The sequence below is a fragment of the Cinclus cinclus genome, chromosome 1 (assembly GCF_963662255.1).
Source record: "Cinclus cinclus chromosome 1, bCinCin1.1, whole genome shotgun sequence".
Taxonomy (NCBI): domain Eukaryota; kingdom Metazoa; phylum Chordata; class Aves; order Passeriformes; family Cinclidae; genus Cinclus; species Cinclus cinclus.
Genome location: NC_085046.1, coordinates 143,940,052 through 143,954,694, shown reverse-complemented (window position 1 = coordinate 143,954,694; position 14,643 = coordinate 143,940,052). Strand labels below are relative to the sequence as shown.

At 37.2% G+C, this 14,643-nt stretch overlaps 1 protein-coding gene across 1 annotated transcript; it reads left to right on the top strand.

Annotated features, from left to right (window-relative positions):
• The first annotated feature begins 2,247 nt into the window (after positions 1-2,247).
• Positions 2,248-9,753, top strand: TMEM71 (transmembrane protein 71). Its single transcript, XM_062504073.1, has 8 exons — positions 2,248-2,260; positions 5,410-5,467; positions 6,530-6,739; positions 7,529-7,698; positions 8,198-8,377; positions 8,898-8,973; positions 9,443-9,492; positions 9,677-9,753. The coding sequence occupies exons 1-8, from the start codon at positions 2,248-2,250 to the stop codon at positions 9,751-9,753; spliced, it is 834 nt and encodes a 277-aa protein (XP_062360057.1).
• Positions 9,754-14,643: the final 4,890 nt, after the last annotated feature.

Sequence of the window (14,643 nt, the reverse complement as noted above, 5' to 3'; positions counted from 1 at the left end):
TCTAAGGGCAGCTGTTGGGCAGACAGAGTTCCTGAGCCCAGCTGCTGGAGGGATGTGTACAGATGTGTGTATCTGCACATTCTCACTAGTGGACCTCTGCCAGAGGGGTGAGAAGGATGAGGCTGTTGGTGCTGTGTGGGTGCTCTCTCCGTTTGTCCCTGTTTGTGTTTCCAGCTGTGTGTGTCTGTATACGTGTGGTTATAAATGCACGCTGTCTCTCCTGGGGGTACCTGCTCAGCCTCAGTGCTGGTGGGACCCCAGGCACGGAGCTGCCCCAGCCCCCTCTCTGGGACTGTCACACCCTGCACAATCTGCTGCATCAAAAGCAGAGTGAGCCTGGGAGAAATGTACAAATATGGGGTGGTATTTAGTATCGTAATTTCTAATTTCCTTCCTTTTGTGGGTTGAATGGTAATGTGTGCCACAGGCATAAAAATACTGCAAGTAAGCTTGCTGGTGTACTCATTTTGTAAAATTTGAAACCTGGCTTTAGGTTTTTATTGTTGGGATAGGTCTTGTGGTGCAGTGGGAAATTTGAGAAGCAACAGGGTGAAGAACAAAAAAAAAGCTGTATATAAACCCTTGTGTCTGTCTCTGTGTGTATGTGTATTAACTGTAGTCTAACATATAAAATATTCACCAATGCACAAAGTTTATGCATCAAGAGCTTGTGGAACAGTGAGTTTCAAATACAAATAGCAGTGGTTAAAAAAAAAAAATCAAAACACACCCAAACCTGAATATGATATAGACACAATATCTTTTAATTATATAGACAAACTTGAAATGCCAATGTCCTTCAGAAAAGCAGCTCAAGCTTGGAATTAACTGCTTCCTGTTGAGAAGAATAAGGAAAAAACCCAAAAATATGCCCAAGGAGTAAATCTGTGTGTGTACAGAAATTCTTCTGGAGGTGACCTAGTTTCAAAGATCATTGGGAATTTATATTCATCGTCCATAGAGAGGCAGGGTGGCCAGGGAAATATGCTGAGATGAAGCCCATGCATCCATGGAAATAATGCTGGACTAAATTTCCTCATTCACATAATTCCACTAAATTAAAAGAACTGATGTGAAGATGGACTATGTCCCTATTTTCATGTTTGAGCAAAAGGATCATAAAATGTTCATTTTAGTTTAACTTGCAAACAGAATGTCTTTTGCAACATCCTAGTTGCCTAATTCCTATTTTTGTTTCCTTTTCTGGGAGGTGATATTTCTACATTCCTTTTATCAGTGGAAGTATTTTTTCCTTCACCAGGGGGGAAAAAAGCCCACAATCACCAATCATATTTTACTAGACTTATGCTTTCATCTTCTGTCAGTGATACATACAGACATCAGGCAAAAAAACTACTAGATCATTTTATCTATTTGGAGATGAAGTTTTACCCCCAAGGCTGTACAGTTCAGTATCAAGCAGCTGATTTATATTACTTTTGTATGTAATAGTTCTGCAGCCAAATCCTTTTGATTGCCAGGATATCTTATTCAGGCTCCATTTCTCTTATGTGACTTTATTTTTTATACTTTAACATATGATGAATGGATACCTTACACAGTATGAAACATTGAGCATGCAACAATGAATATGTTTGCAAATGGTTTTATTCCTTTCTCCTTTCAATGGAATTTATATTAACATTGCATGGCATAGATTTGCAATGTTTTCAGCTGTGAAACGTAGCTCTGAACTCTCACCAAATGTATCTTCTGTACAATAGTGCTTTTGCAAAATGTATTGTTATTATTTTTTTGCTAACTGGATAATTTTCTTACATCAAAGCCTGTCAGGCCCACAGGTATTTCAACAAATGGAATTATTTGTATACGCAACTTGAAAATTTTCTGTGTGAGGTAGAAGAGCAAATCTGAAATAAAACTCTGTGTCACTGATGAGAAAAGGTTCTGTCTTTGTTCTCTATCAACATTGGAGCGAGAGTTTATTTGTTATTTGGTTCTTGTCTTTCACAACAGCCGGCAGGAGCGTGCAGTGGGCTAATCTTTATCTTCGGTTTGCTCTTCAGACGAGAGCTTCTGATGTGAGGCTACTTTACAGGAAGCGTGACCTCACTGGGGCTCTGTGCCGCTGATTGCACGGGCTCTTTTCAAAAAGAAACGGGACTTGCTAGACCTGCCTTTGCGAGGGGCCAGGGCCGAGCTCTCCCGGGAAGCTGCTCCAGGAGCATCCTCCACCGCGGGCTCTCGGGCTGATGAAAAGTTGTTCGCGCATGTGTTAATCGTGACATGGATTTTCCAGGTTTGGAGGATTTTAGACTTATCTCTTAATATATTTGTCAGATGAGAAATAGCTAGGCTTTGGATTCATTTCTGTGCTCTTCTTCTTCTTCTTCTTCTTCTTCTTTCTTCTTTCTTCTTTCTTCTTCCTTCTTTCTTCTTTCTTCTTCTTTCTTCTTCTTTCTTCTTCTTTCTTCTTCTTTCTTCTTCTTCTATTGGGTTTTTGTGAATGTTTTTACCATTACCTGCAGGGAGAAAAGAAAAAACTGCTCTTCAAAAGCAACAGATATGTGTGAACAAATAAAACTCTCTTTGTAGACACTTGTGTTTGGTAGATAGAATAAAATTGCTTGCCTGAGTTTCAGCTGTTTGAATAATTTGCACTGCATTTTGGTAGGTACTAATGTAAATATTTAGATTGTACACTGAAGGAATCCACTGGCTTAAACACTAATTTGATTTTTGGAGGGAAAGGTTATTAAAACTGACTGTTTTGGAGAGCGACTTTTTGTTTATATTACAACATGAACTTTTGTGTGTTTTGAAATTCAGGGGGGGTTATTGCCTTAAATTTTCATTTGGATTCTTGACATAAAATGTTGCCACATTCACCTCAGATTTGTTTTTAGTCAGATTTCATAGAGCTGCTGGTTTTTTTTTCATGCCATAGTTTAGACATACTGTGTTGATGGCTCATTTCATGGATTACAGATACACTACCACTGCTCCACTGTACAGTGGTGGTTGAGAAGCTTTGTTTTGTTATGTCATTACTGTAGCTTCTCATGCTATTAATTGCCTAGAAATAGGACTGAATATTAAATGAAAGCAGAACACTGTGCAGCATTGTCTACATGATGTTTCCATGTTTGCTCCATCATTGATTGAATTATTTTCAGGAATTTTTCATTATGCATGAGCCAAAAATTTTCATGGTCAAGAGCAGCAAAAAAATGTTGGACTGCCTTTTCTATGACTGTTTACAGAAGCTTGATAATATCATCACTTAAAATAATTTAAAAGCAAGTTACAGCTGCTTATTAACTGTTCTTGAAAAGTGGGAAATGCCTCACCTCTCCAGTAGTATATCTACATGTTTACATTGCTCACTTTCTATTATAAATAGATGAATATACTCTATTTTATCTTAAATTTTATTTCTCTGGAGGGTGACTAATAAACATCCTGCAGAGACATACCTTGCAATGTTATGAGAGAATTCAAATGAGGAACAGGAGGACTGTGGTTTGTTCTGCCACTGTGATCAGTATGTGTCAACACTTTCTAGTGAAAGCACTACCCCATAGGAAAGCTGCCACTCTTAAAAGTTAATTCTTTTTTAGATGTTGCTACTTTTTATTATCTTAAGTGAAAGAATTGCGTGCAATACAGCTGTGCTGTGGGTTTCAGTTGCTGGAATGTTTCGCTCTTTGATTATTAAAGAGTTGTGATAGGTAAAACTAACTGATCCTGACCTATACTTCTAAATATTATTTTCAAACAAATTAGCCCTAGAATCAGTTACTTTTGCCTAAGTGAGAATACAGTATAACTAATAATTTGATCTGTATTGATGATACTATCTTACACATCCTAATTTTCAAACAAGATAAATTAAAACATGCTTCCATTTCTTTTAAAACTCTTTCACAGATAATATATATTCCCTGTTACCCTAGGGTGTATGAAACAGTCCTTTTCAAGATATATGGAACAACATGTCACATCAGCTCCAGGAGCAAATAAAGTTGGATACATTTGTCAGAGTTTTAATAAAAATAAATACCTTGTGGAGAGGATATTATTTGACTGATAAGATTTTGCTGGTTTTGGTTCATACCCAGATCTACAAACTACTTGTTGAGTCCCTCCTGTATTTTCTTCTAGAGTTTGAATGCATTTCTTGGTTTTGAATATAAGATTTTTTACACATTTAAGAATCATGATTTTGCCTGAAATCAGGGAAATTATTTCAGGAGGTAGCTGTATGTTAATAGCTCTAATACATGTCAAACTGTGAAATACACCTCTGGTCTCACTGTTCATACAACTTGCTCTGTGGTGTTCTGACTGATGCTTCTTGATCTCTCTATAGCTTCTCCCAGATTCTTTCCATGTTCTCCTCTTCAAGTTATTTTTTGTGGCCATTAGAGCATAATTCATTCATGGTAAAGTGATTTTTTTTCCCCAAAGGGTAGAAGAAACAGTATGTATGGGACCAGGGTAATAGGACTGATTTGCAGAAAATACCCTGAAGGTTTTACTTCTTTCATCACCTTGCCTGGTCCCTAGGCTGACTCAGACTTCACACCCAGCCTGTGACTGACAGCTGAGTTCCCAAGGAGGATAAACAAGATTACCAAAGTGGAAACCCTGACCTTCATGTCTTTTCTTTGCTTCAGCTCATAACTGAACGTAAAAACATAAAATTCTCATAGCCCTATTTCTTCTCAGAGGTGAAGGATGGGCATTTGATAACAGTGTTGTAAGTCTGAAGATCTAAAGATCCAGGAGAGACAAGGTAATATAGGGAAAGATCATATTTTTATCTTTTCATGTAATAATAGACATAAATTCTCCCTATAGATATCCCTTGCTCATATTTTGTAAGACTGATTCTGTCAGGTACAAAACATCTACCAGCACTTTGCACACTTGAGCCTTGGTAATCCAGACAAATCCTATTTCCTTAGTCTCCTGCCATAATATTACTGTCAAATATTTGTCACTGTAGCAATCCCTGTGCTCATTGTGCTGTCTGCAATTTTCATCTGAAAAATATAATGTAGTGGTAATGGTGACCTTTCCATTCTACTACTGTATCTAGTGCCAGTTCAGGTTCTAGCTTTGGCATGAAGCAGATTTCTGGCAAAACACCTTAAAATTACTGCAGTTGTTGTATTTGTGTCCATAATAATTTCTCTTGAGTCTATTATCTGGGCAGAGTACAAGTATCTGATTTCTGTTGGTTCTGATTCTGTGTTGACCTGGTTGAGATGAGTTTCCTATAAACACTAAGTCTTTCCCCAGTTTCATATATTATATCTCCTTTAATTCTTGCCCTAATTTTCTTTTCAGTTTTAGTTTTTTTTATTATCTTTCTGGTATGAACAAGCTACCTGTCAGTGAATACGATAATGTTTCCTTCTTATTTCACCTTTGCCTCTGCAGGTTCAACACCATTTAATGGAGAGCATAGACACAGCCTCTCAAGACATATTCTTCCAAGGTATTAAGGAAAGTTACACTTGCTTAATTTTGTTTTTGTTTTGGTGTAGATTTCGTAAAAATCCCTTTTGGGCCACTGAAAACTGTAGTGCTGATAACAATTTAATTACTATCCTAAATGGAAGTTCAGAAGTACTGCAGTGGATGCTGGAAACACTGGCTTTGCAATTACAGGGTTTTGGAGTATCCTCCATCTACTTTTCCCTACACTGAAATTATGGTATCTCTCTGTGACGTGCCATGTGGGGTAGTTAAACTTCTTACTGAAACACAGGTCAGACACTAAATCAATCCAGTGTCTTTCTTTCTTACCATGATGTTACTGCATGGATATTTGGAAATCATAGGTGTTAAGGGGAAATAACCATACATTAAGTTTTAGTCAAACCAAGTACAGTGTCTACAACTTTTAGATCCTTTCACTTCTGTCATTACTCACTTCTATTTTAAACACCAGAGAGTATATTTTTGCTGTGCTGTATTTCATCCCAAAGTCAATTGTGTTTCAATGCTGGATGGAGTTATCACAATGTGTGGACTCTATCCCATGTTGTTCCAGCTGCATGGCACTTTAGGATTTGTGAGAGTTAAAAGTCATGTATCCTTAAATCTTCACTAAGTATGGCTAGGTTATAAAAAAAAATCAAGTAAATCTTGTCTGGCTCAGGGGCACCCAGTTTATGCCATGTAGAGGAACTCAGAGAAGCCAAATACTGGAATACCTCTGATGGCTTCAGGTCGGTGTAGGTCTGGCAGGACTCCTTGGCCAACGGCACTGCCACAGAAACACAGCAAGCACTTCTGAGCTCAAGCTGGCTCTATGCTTCAGGAAATGCTCCCCTGGCATGTATCCCTCCTGTAATCTGAAGCTCTGGAACGTGTGGTGCACACATCAACTGGCTGAAACCCCCTAGTACAGAGTAATATCATTACATCCACATATTTAAAATCCATGTCATTACCAGTCACCATCAGCTGGGAATGTAAAATCATTACTATTACATTGTGGGTTTGCTCTGTCCAGACCTTCTCTAAATTAGAGGCTTTCATTTCTCCTTTTCAGTTGTGCTTGTGCATTTTTGGATGATGATCCTGCCTATGAGTGCTCCACAAATCCTCTGACAGGCTCCCTTCCTACATGCCGCCGCAGCCCTCGACTGCTTTCTAATGGTTATTATGTTTTGACAGAAGACAGTTTTCTGTCTGATGAAGAGGGCAACATAACACTGACACCATCCCACACAAGTGTTACATATAAAGAGAATATAGTTCGGTAAGTGAACTATGTGCGGATTTTACTCCATCATCTCTAGGGGTGTATCTGGAGGTGTCTTTGTGTCTGTCTACGTTTTGCTTGGCATAAGACCAGCATTACTTCTGAATGGGAACATCTCAATTGCTTTAGAGAGTGCAGTGAATTAAATGACCTGATTTTCAGTCACATCTTAATACCCAAAAACTCTTTAGTGCACAGTTGTTGCTATAATTGAAGTTGTGTCCAATAAAAGAAAAGGAGAGAGCTACAGCTTATTTTGCCAATGGGGTGTTACTCTGATAAAGACTAAGAAAAAAGTATGTATAAAAATATCTTTGTCTAAAACACACACACACATATATATATATAAATAAAAAGGTCTGGTCCTGGAATTCTTACTCAAGGAAAAACATCTCTTGATTCAGAAGAACAACAATTTAGGAAGGTATTGTAAAATGTTTCAAAAAACTTGGAGTTCAATGGATTCAGACTACCCCAAATAGGATGTAGCAGAGTGAAGATCACGGCTAGCATGAGATGCTCACAGCAAATCAGAGACCAGGAGCTTTGATATCATTTGGTACCACAATATCCAGTATCACAACAGCATGATCAGCCCTGCTGTTCATACATTCCCTGACATTGTGGTGTGCAGCAGCCATTCCTGGTGACATGCCCAGGGTCAAGACTAGGGCTGGGAGCAGCACCCAGAACCTGGTTCTTTCATGCCATTCCTGCAAGCTTTAGAGCTCTGTCCCTGCTCAGCAAGAATAATTAGTTCTATTCCTTGGCAACATTTCTTTCTAGTGTATTCAGGCGAAGGAAGAAAATCCGTCGCTCTCTTGACAGCTTGTTCAATCTCAGTGCCTCCAGCTCATGGCTCAGCTCCACCATTCCCAGCAGGATGGATTGCTCCCATGTAGAGGATCCTTGGCCTGATGGATGCAGTAAACTAGAAGCCAGTCACCGAGATATTGGTAAGTCCTGATCAGGTACCTGGTAATCAAGATACAACATTACAGTCCGTGTTTAGTGCAAATTGGGTGTCTCTTTCTGGAGGTTTTGCAGGTGTTGTCTGCCAAGGCGTGCAGTTAAAGGATAGAATGAACTGCAGAATTCTAAGGCATAAATAGAGTTCCTGACATTATAACTGAGTATGAGCCCTCTGTGCCAAAAAGTCATTTTTTGACTGAATTTGAATGCAAAGTCATCACCAGGAATGTTTATTCTGGGGTGATTAATACCTGGCACTGTCTGCTTTCACCTGGCTCTTTCAATAACTTCATCTGTTATGCTCTATGTAGTTTTGTCTTTACTATGCATATTTTCTCCTGCATACATTTGAACCCGCCAATTCCCTGCCCTTAACAATTTGTAACCTCTCCTGTGATTCAGTAATTAATTCCTAAATTCATTACTACAAAGTCTCAGAGCTGTTCTTTTGTGCAATCTCAGTTATACGTGCATTTCTTGTAGGCGATTCAGACTTTTCTTCTGAATATAATAGCCATGTGTCAGAAAGGCAAATTCCAGCATCTAATGGAACATTTCTCACCAAAGATGATGAGTTTCTTCATTTTGAGGAACCATTTTTTGCTTCAAAATCCTGCTCTCCATTTGTGATAAATGCAAATGAAGAGACCTGGAACAATGCAGGTATGTTATGTTCTCATTCTGACATGCCTAATTTTTAGATGAAGTGAAAATACATTAAAAATATGGATCTGGCCCCTTGCAGAATAGAATTTATTTACTAAAATGTATATTTTAAGTGAATTACTAAAAAGAACAAAATCATAAAATTGGTATTTAGTTGATTACTACACCCTACTCACATCTTTCCTTCACCCATTTTTCAGGAAAAAAAGAAAAAAGAGGAGTGAAGAGGAAAATGGAGGAAAGGGCATGGGAGCAAAAACTGAAACAGGCAATTACGCAGAAAGGCTTGTTTTCTGAGAGCATGGAGGGCACAGTGTTTCTGTAGTTGTGGGGGGAAAAGAGTCCTGAGAGACACCCAGTGCATGAAAATTAGGTTTCTGCTTTGAATCACTCCAGGCGAGTTCTCTTTAAAAGCAATTGAAGAGACTGGTCTCACAGGCTGAAAGTAGCCTTTGCAAACACCTCCTGTCATATTTACTTTCAGTAAAACCCATTATTTTCCTGATTTTTATTTTAGAATCCAGAACAGTGCAAAGTGTCGTTTCTCAGATGGTTGCGCTGATCATGTGTTTAATCATTTCAGTATGTACAAGGTAATTTTTATTTCTTGTGTTTTCTGTTTCTGACATGAGTGCTTGCTTTATTTCAACTGGTGAATAAAACTTAATTTAAGGGTCATATTTTCAAAGTTACCTTACTGTGAAAATATATTTTCACATGATAGTCAATGCAGGCAAATATCTGAGTTATGCACAAAAATAAGAAATATGTATGCAGATATGAAAGTTACTTTGCCAAGTGTGCTTTGACAGGGGTTTTGGCAGGCTGAGAAGAATCAGAATGGATCCATGTCTTTCTAAGTGAGTTTTTCTCTCAACCTGAATGCTGTCTTTCCAGGAGATTATATTCAATAGTTTACATAATACAAAGTTTCAAATTACAGTTCACCTACCAGAGTTCAGGGGGTTCATACGCAAGAACCCTTCCTCCTCCTCTTACCCAGGCTTCACATCTTTTAATCCTTGGCTTTTTTAACCTTTCTGGATATTGTTATGTTCTCAGATATTTTCTGGGAGGACTGTCTGCCACTTTGTTGCTGATGATTTTAGTTTGTAAGTATAGAATTTCTTTATTTCCAACATTTTTATTTTTTAACTAAGTCACATCTGAGGACCAAATTCTATCCTTGGATGTATATCCATGCATCTTATTGATCATAATAAGAGCAATATATGGTCAAATGGGGACAAATTTAACCTTCAATCCATTACAGCATTTTGCATTTTAATTTCACAGGTCTTTTGTCCCAAGATGCTGCTGTGTCATCTTTCTTCAGTCTCGATACATTTTTCAAAACAACTAAGCTTTGGTAAGTGGTTCCAGTGTCATCTGATGAATAGAGGAATTCAGAAATTTTATATTAAGAAGAGGAAGGAGATTCCTGCTATTGTTTTCATGTCAGAAGATAGAAGGTGGGATCTGAGGTTACTGATAGAGTGTTTGGCTTTTCCAGTTACCGATTTGTATTTACAGAAACTTTCTGTTCATTCAAAAACCTGCCTTTTCATAATGTGCAAGAAATGTTATAGCAGAAAAGGGAGCTATACCTAATATGCCATAACATTATGCAGAAACCAAGCAGTGTCATTTATGATTCCAGAGGTGCACTTTCAAGCCTTGCACTGAAGTCCACTCCTAGGCCACCAGACCTAGCCTTTTTTTTAAGTGGAAAAAATAAAACCAGCTAATTATGATGCTTGGCACACCACCTTCCAGGGACTACAGAACTTATATAATTTGGCCTCTCTAGCACAATGCACCATTAGTTCACACAGAGGCCTTCATGCTGAAAGCAAGTATGGATGTTCTGGAATTATGAATTACCATTCTTTCACCATTTTTTACACCAGAAAATTCTCAACGTCTAAAATACAAAATACTTCTAAGACTAACAAGTTTGGGCTTATCTGAATTTTTATGAAGTGAAAGTGAAGCTCAAGAGGATCTTTTTTGCTTCTGAAACTGTCAGGGTTCAGGATATCAGTGTATGCCAAGGGCAGCAAGACAATCTGGCAGACCTCAGCCTTTGAATTGGATATACTGGAAGTTAGAAACAGCAAGGCACAACTGGGACAGCCCTAGTGCAATGGCAGTCCCATTTTTTGACAGGTGATGTATCACTTTGTTACTATGTCTGTAGTCCCTAAAACTTTGGTTTTACCACAGCCACCAGGTCAGGACCAATGTGCTGCAAGCATATGCCCCAAAGTGCTTGCTTTCCCTTTTCCTGAATAGCTTAGCCCTGAGTCATAACAGAGCTGTTCTTCACAAGAAAAAAATACACTCTCAACTCTAAGAGCTTTTCAGCAGCAGGTATACAGAGAATGCCTCTTTTATGCTCATCACAAGTGAGAAGTTACCTGCTCGAACAAGTAGTCCTGCAGCTTAGCTGAATTTGTCAAAAAGGACCTACTGATAATATATAATGATTATAAGAAAATGTGATTTAAATCAAGACATACAACAATGTACTTTTCTTTTTTTTTCCCTACAGAAAATAATAAGAAATAGAGAACAATTGGTGAGTACATGTTTAAGTTTAGAAAGAATTCCATATTTTTGTGGATGTGTCCTATTATGGAACAGCATTCAAACACACCAGAAAGGTTCCATGGACTTTTCATTAAAAGAAGGTTTAACTGTAGGACCCTTGCCAGTTTTCACTGCAAATTACTCCACTTTGATGTATACAAGTCTTTTAATATTGCATTTGGATTATATATTTTCTATTATTTTTCTTCTGTTGTCTGGCAGCAGTGTCTAAATAGTGTAAGCTGTTAACAATTGTTGTGCTTCAGCCCAGACAAAACATGTTTTCCAGTTTTCCAGGCAAAACAAGTCTTCCTTTTCCCCAGTGTGAACTGAACAGCAGGGCCAGGTGCTGTGCTGCTCTGAGTTGGTTGCATCCCACTGAAGCAATGAAGCAGCATCAACATGAATCAGTCCAGAATATCTGAAAACCACCTAGACATTCTCCTATTCCCTATTCTTTGTCATGCAAGCCTCTTCCTCACACTCCAGTTTCTGTTTATCACACATTTCTAAGCCTTGCTGCATCTCAAACCCTTAAAACAAGAGCACTGATATATTTGTAGTTGGAGTTGGTCATCCCAGTTCTGGCTCTGCTATTTCCGTTATGTCTTTACTTCATACAGATAAAAATGAAAAGAAGGAGCCAAGTGGAGCTATGCCCAGTTTGTGTTCCTTATAGTGTGGATAGAACAACCTTCTTCATCAGTTCAGTGCAGTTCAGCTTCTGAGATCTAAAGGCATCTGCACAGCTGCAGGCACAACCTGGAAAACCTTGCTTTCAGCTCTTAGAAGGAGTGTGGTAATCCTGAGAACAAAGAATTTTAGAAAAGAGTGCAGGCATTTGGTCACTTTGCCTATGGTGACCAAATGTCCTACTCACAGCATGCCAAGCTAGGGGTGCCATGTATGGCACTTCTTAAAGTCAGTGGTACTGCTTATGTAAGGGCTGCAACACCAGAGCTTGAAAGCTCACTCTGGTTTTGAAAGCCACTATCAACATTAACCAAAGCAGATACAACAGGATGGAGCAGAGAACTTGGTACTCGTCGCGTGGCAGGACTAAACTAAACACAGATTGCACAGGTTACTGCAAGACAGGACCTTCCACAGTTCAAAAATGCATTTCCACTGTCTCTTAAACTTCATAAAACTTAGAAGCAGAGTTGTTACTTCTGTGCATTTTGAAATGAGTTCAGTAACAGTTTTCATTTTTCCTCCTCCTCAAATTTATTTTCATCAGCTCTTCAGCACTGAACTCCTGGATACCTCCTTATGGCCATGTTTACATGTTCCTGTGGGGGAAAAAAAATAACAGATTTGATAGTATTCTTCCTCCAAAACACAAATAATTTTAGCTTTATTTTCCTTCTGGTCAAATGTGAGTGAGGCCTTAGTTCTTGGTAACTACCTGAAAGAAATCACCCAAAGAAGTGCTATAACTGTAGTATCTTTATCTCGATAATAAAAAATGCTTTGTAATTCCCACAAAATGTATTTTAAATAAAAAAATATGTTATCATATTTTGTATATTAATTTCTTGTTACAGCATAATATCAAAGATAACGGATTTGGATAGTGGCTGAGTACATATGATAATTGATAATTGATATATAATGTAACTAAAGTAATATTTTTAATATTCATCCTCATTATTTACTTGTACCTAATGCACTTGAATAATATTGTAAGTGTCAAATAATTCCTCTTCTTTATTTCAAGTCTAGAGAACTGAGAGTAAATATCACTATGTAAAATATGTAAATATTTCATTATCTATTTTATGCCAATCGTAAAAGGTCCATTACTAAAATCACTTTTAAAATGAAAGGATTATAAAGATCTTTAGGGTTAAAAAAATCTCTTGAAATAAGAATCTGGAAAGTTAAATCCCATTCTGAGAGAAAAGTCTAAGACTGCAATTAACCTGCAGTCATCAAAGCAATTATGTTGAAAACTGGAAGAGTTCATTGTAAACTTGTGAGTTCACTGGAAACTATTGAAGAAAAATCTGATTGAGATTGAAAAAAAAAAAGTTCCACAATACATTGTTATAGTTTGTGTATTAATAAATATAAACTGTAAATTAGAATTGTTCTGATCTGGAGAGAGGGAGCTCCTGGGTCAATTTCTCAATTGGAGTTCAAGGGCTAAAAAATGTTCAGGATCTGTTAAGATTTGTCTTCCCTGATATTCATTGATGTTGAATTAACAAAGTTCTAGTCAGTTACCAGACTGGTTTGTTTTGGCAGTTCCCTTCCATATATTCCAATGGACATAAAACCATGCCTCATCTTCTTTCTCTGGAAAGAGGCACAGCCATAAGTTTCTTCATGTTGGATGAAAAATTGAAGCCAGAATTTTTCTGATGAAAAACTGAAAAAAAATTCCAACCTAAAAGTGTAAATCCAGACTTTCAGAGGAAATGAGTATTTGCAGCTTGTGTTAACTACAGTATCAAGCCTAGAATAACTGGAATATAATTCTTTCACAGCAAACCCACTTATTGATTAGTGATTAAATGACACATATACAAACAGAGAAAACAACTAGTATTTTATGGGTTTTTTTTTGTCCCCAGTGATTTAATATTTACTCCCCTTTAAGACAGCACCTTATTTAGAGAAAGAGAATTAAATAAAAGTGCTGAGGTGTAGATTTATAACTCCCTGTGTATTTTTTCATACAATTTATTGGTTTTTTTAATATATATGATCTTTATCATTATACCTTGTCTTATACTCTCTTACTTCAGCTGTGTTCAGCTGAATTTCAGGGTCATTCCTGAATATATATCATGTAGTCTTTTATAGCGAGAATGTTCATGTGGAAGCTGATAGTACTGATGCCATTCCAAATTTTTAATATTCCTGGCCTGCAAGCAAGTCTGTTTTGTAGTTATCTTGAAAGCATTATTCATAGAAGCCAAACCATACAAAGATTAACATCTTTTATTTAAGTTATATGGAATAGACTACACGGTACAGAATATAGGTTATGACCACTTAGTCCAGTTTTGCAAAATCTGCTTTTTTATGTACATTTTTATGATTTGGCTGAAGTATTTTGTAAAACTCTTTGCACGTTTCTATATGCACTGAGAAAAATGGTTACTTCATTTATATTGTTCCTTTTTTCTTACGGTTTCTCATGCTGCTTTTTTCCCCCCCAATCTCTGGCATTTTCATACCAGTAAACTTGTTCCTGTTCTCATTTCTTCTTGTATTTGATAGGGTTTTTCAGTAATTAAGATTATTATTATTATTATTATTATTATTAGAAAGTGCATATATTTCAGTGAATTCTCATTTGTGAGTTCATGTCCTGCCCTGCAAATTGTGTGTTCTTTGGGGGAGGGTTTTTGGTACTTTAGTGCAAATATAAAGCCTTGTTTTGTACTGGTGACTGTGTTACATAGCACCATAGAAAAATAAAATAAAAAATAATATTTGAAAAAACAGTAATTCAATAGGGAATAAATAAAAATACATAGGTTTGAATTCTGAGTGGGTAGCAATCAGCTGATTTACACCAGCTCTAAATGCTGCAGCATTTCAACAATCAATATCAATTTTCTGGGGTTGGAGCACCTTACATGATAATGTCAATACTTTGTGTTGTCAAAATACTTTTGTATTATTAATGCTATAAATGCTAGCACTGTAATAATAAT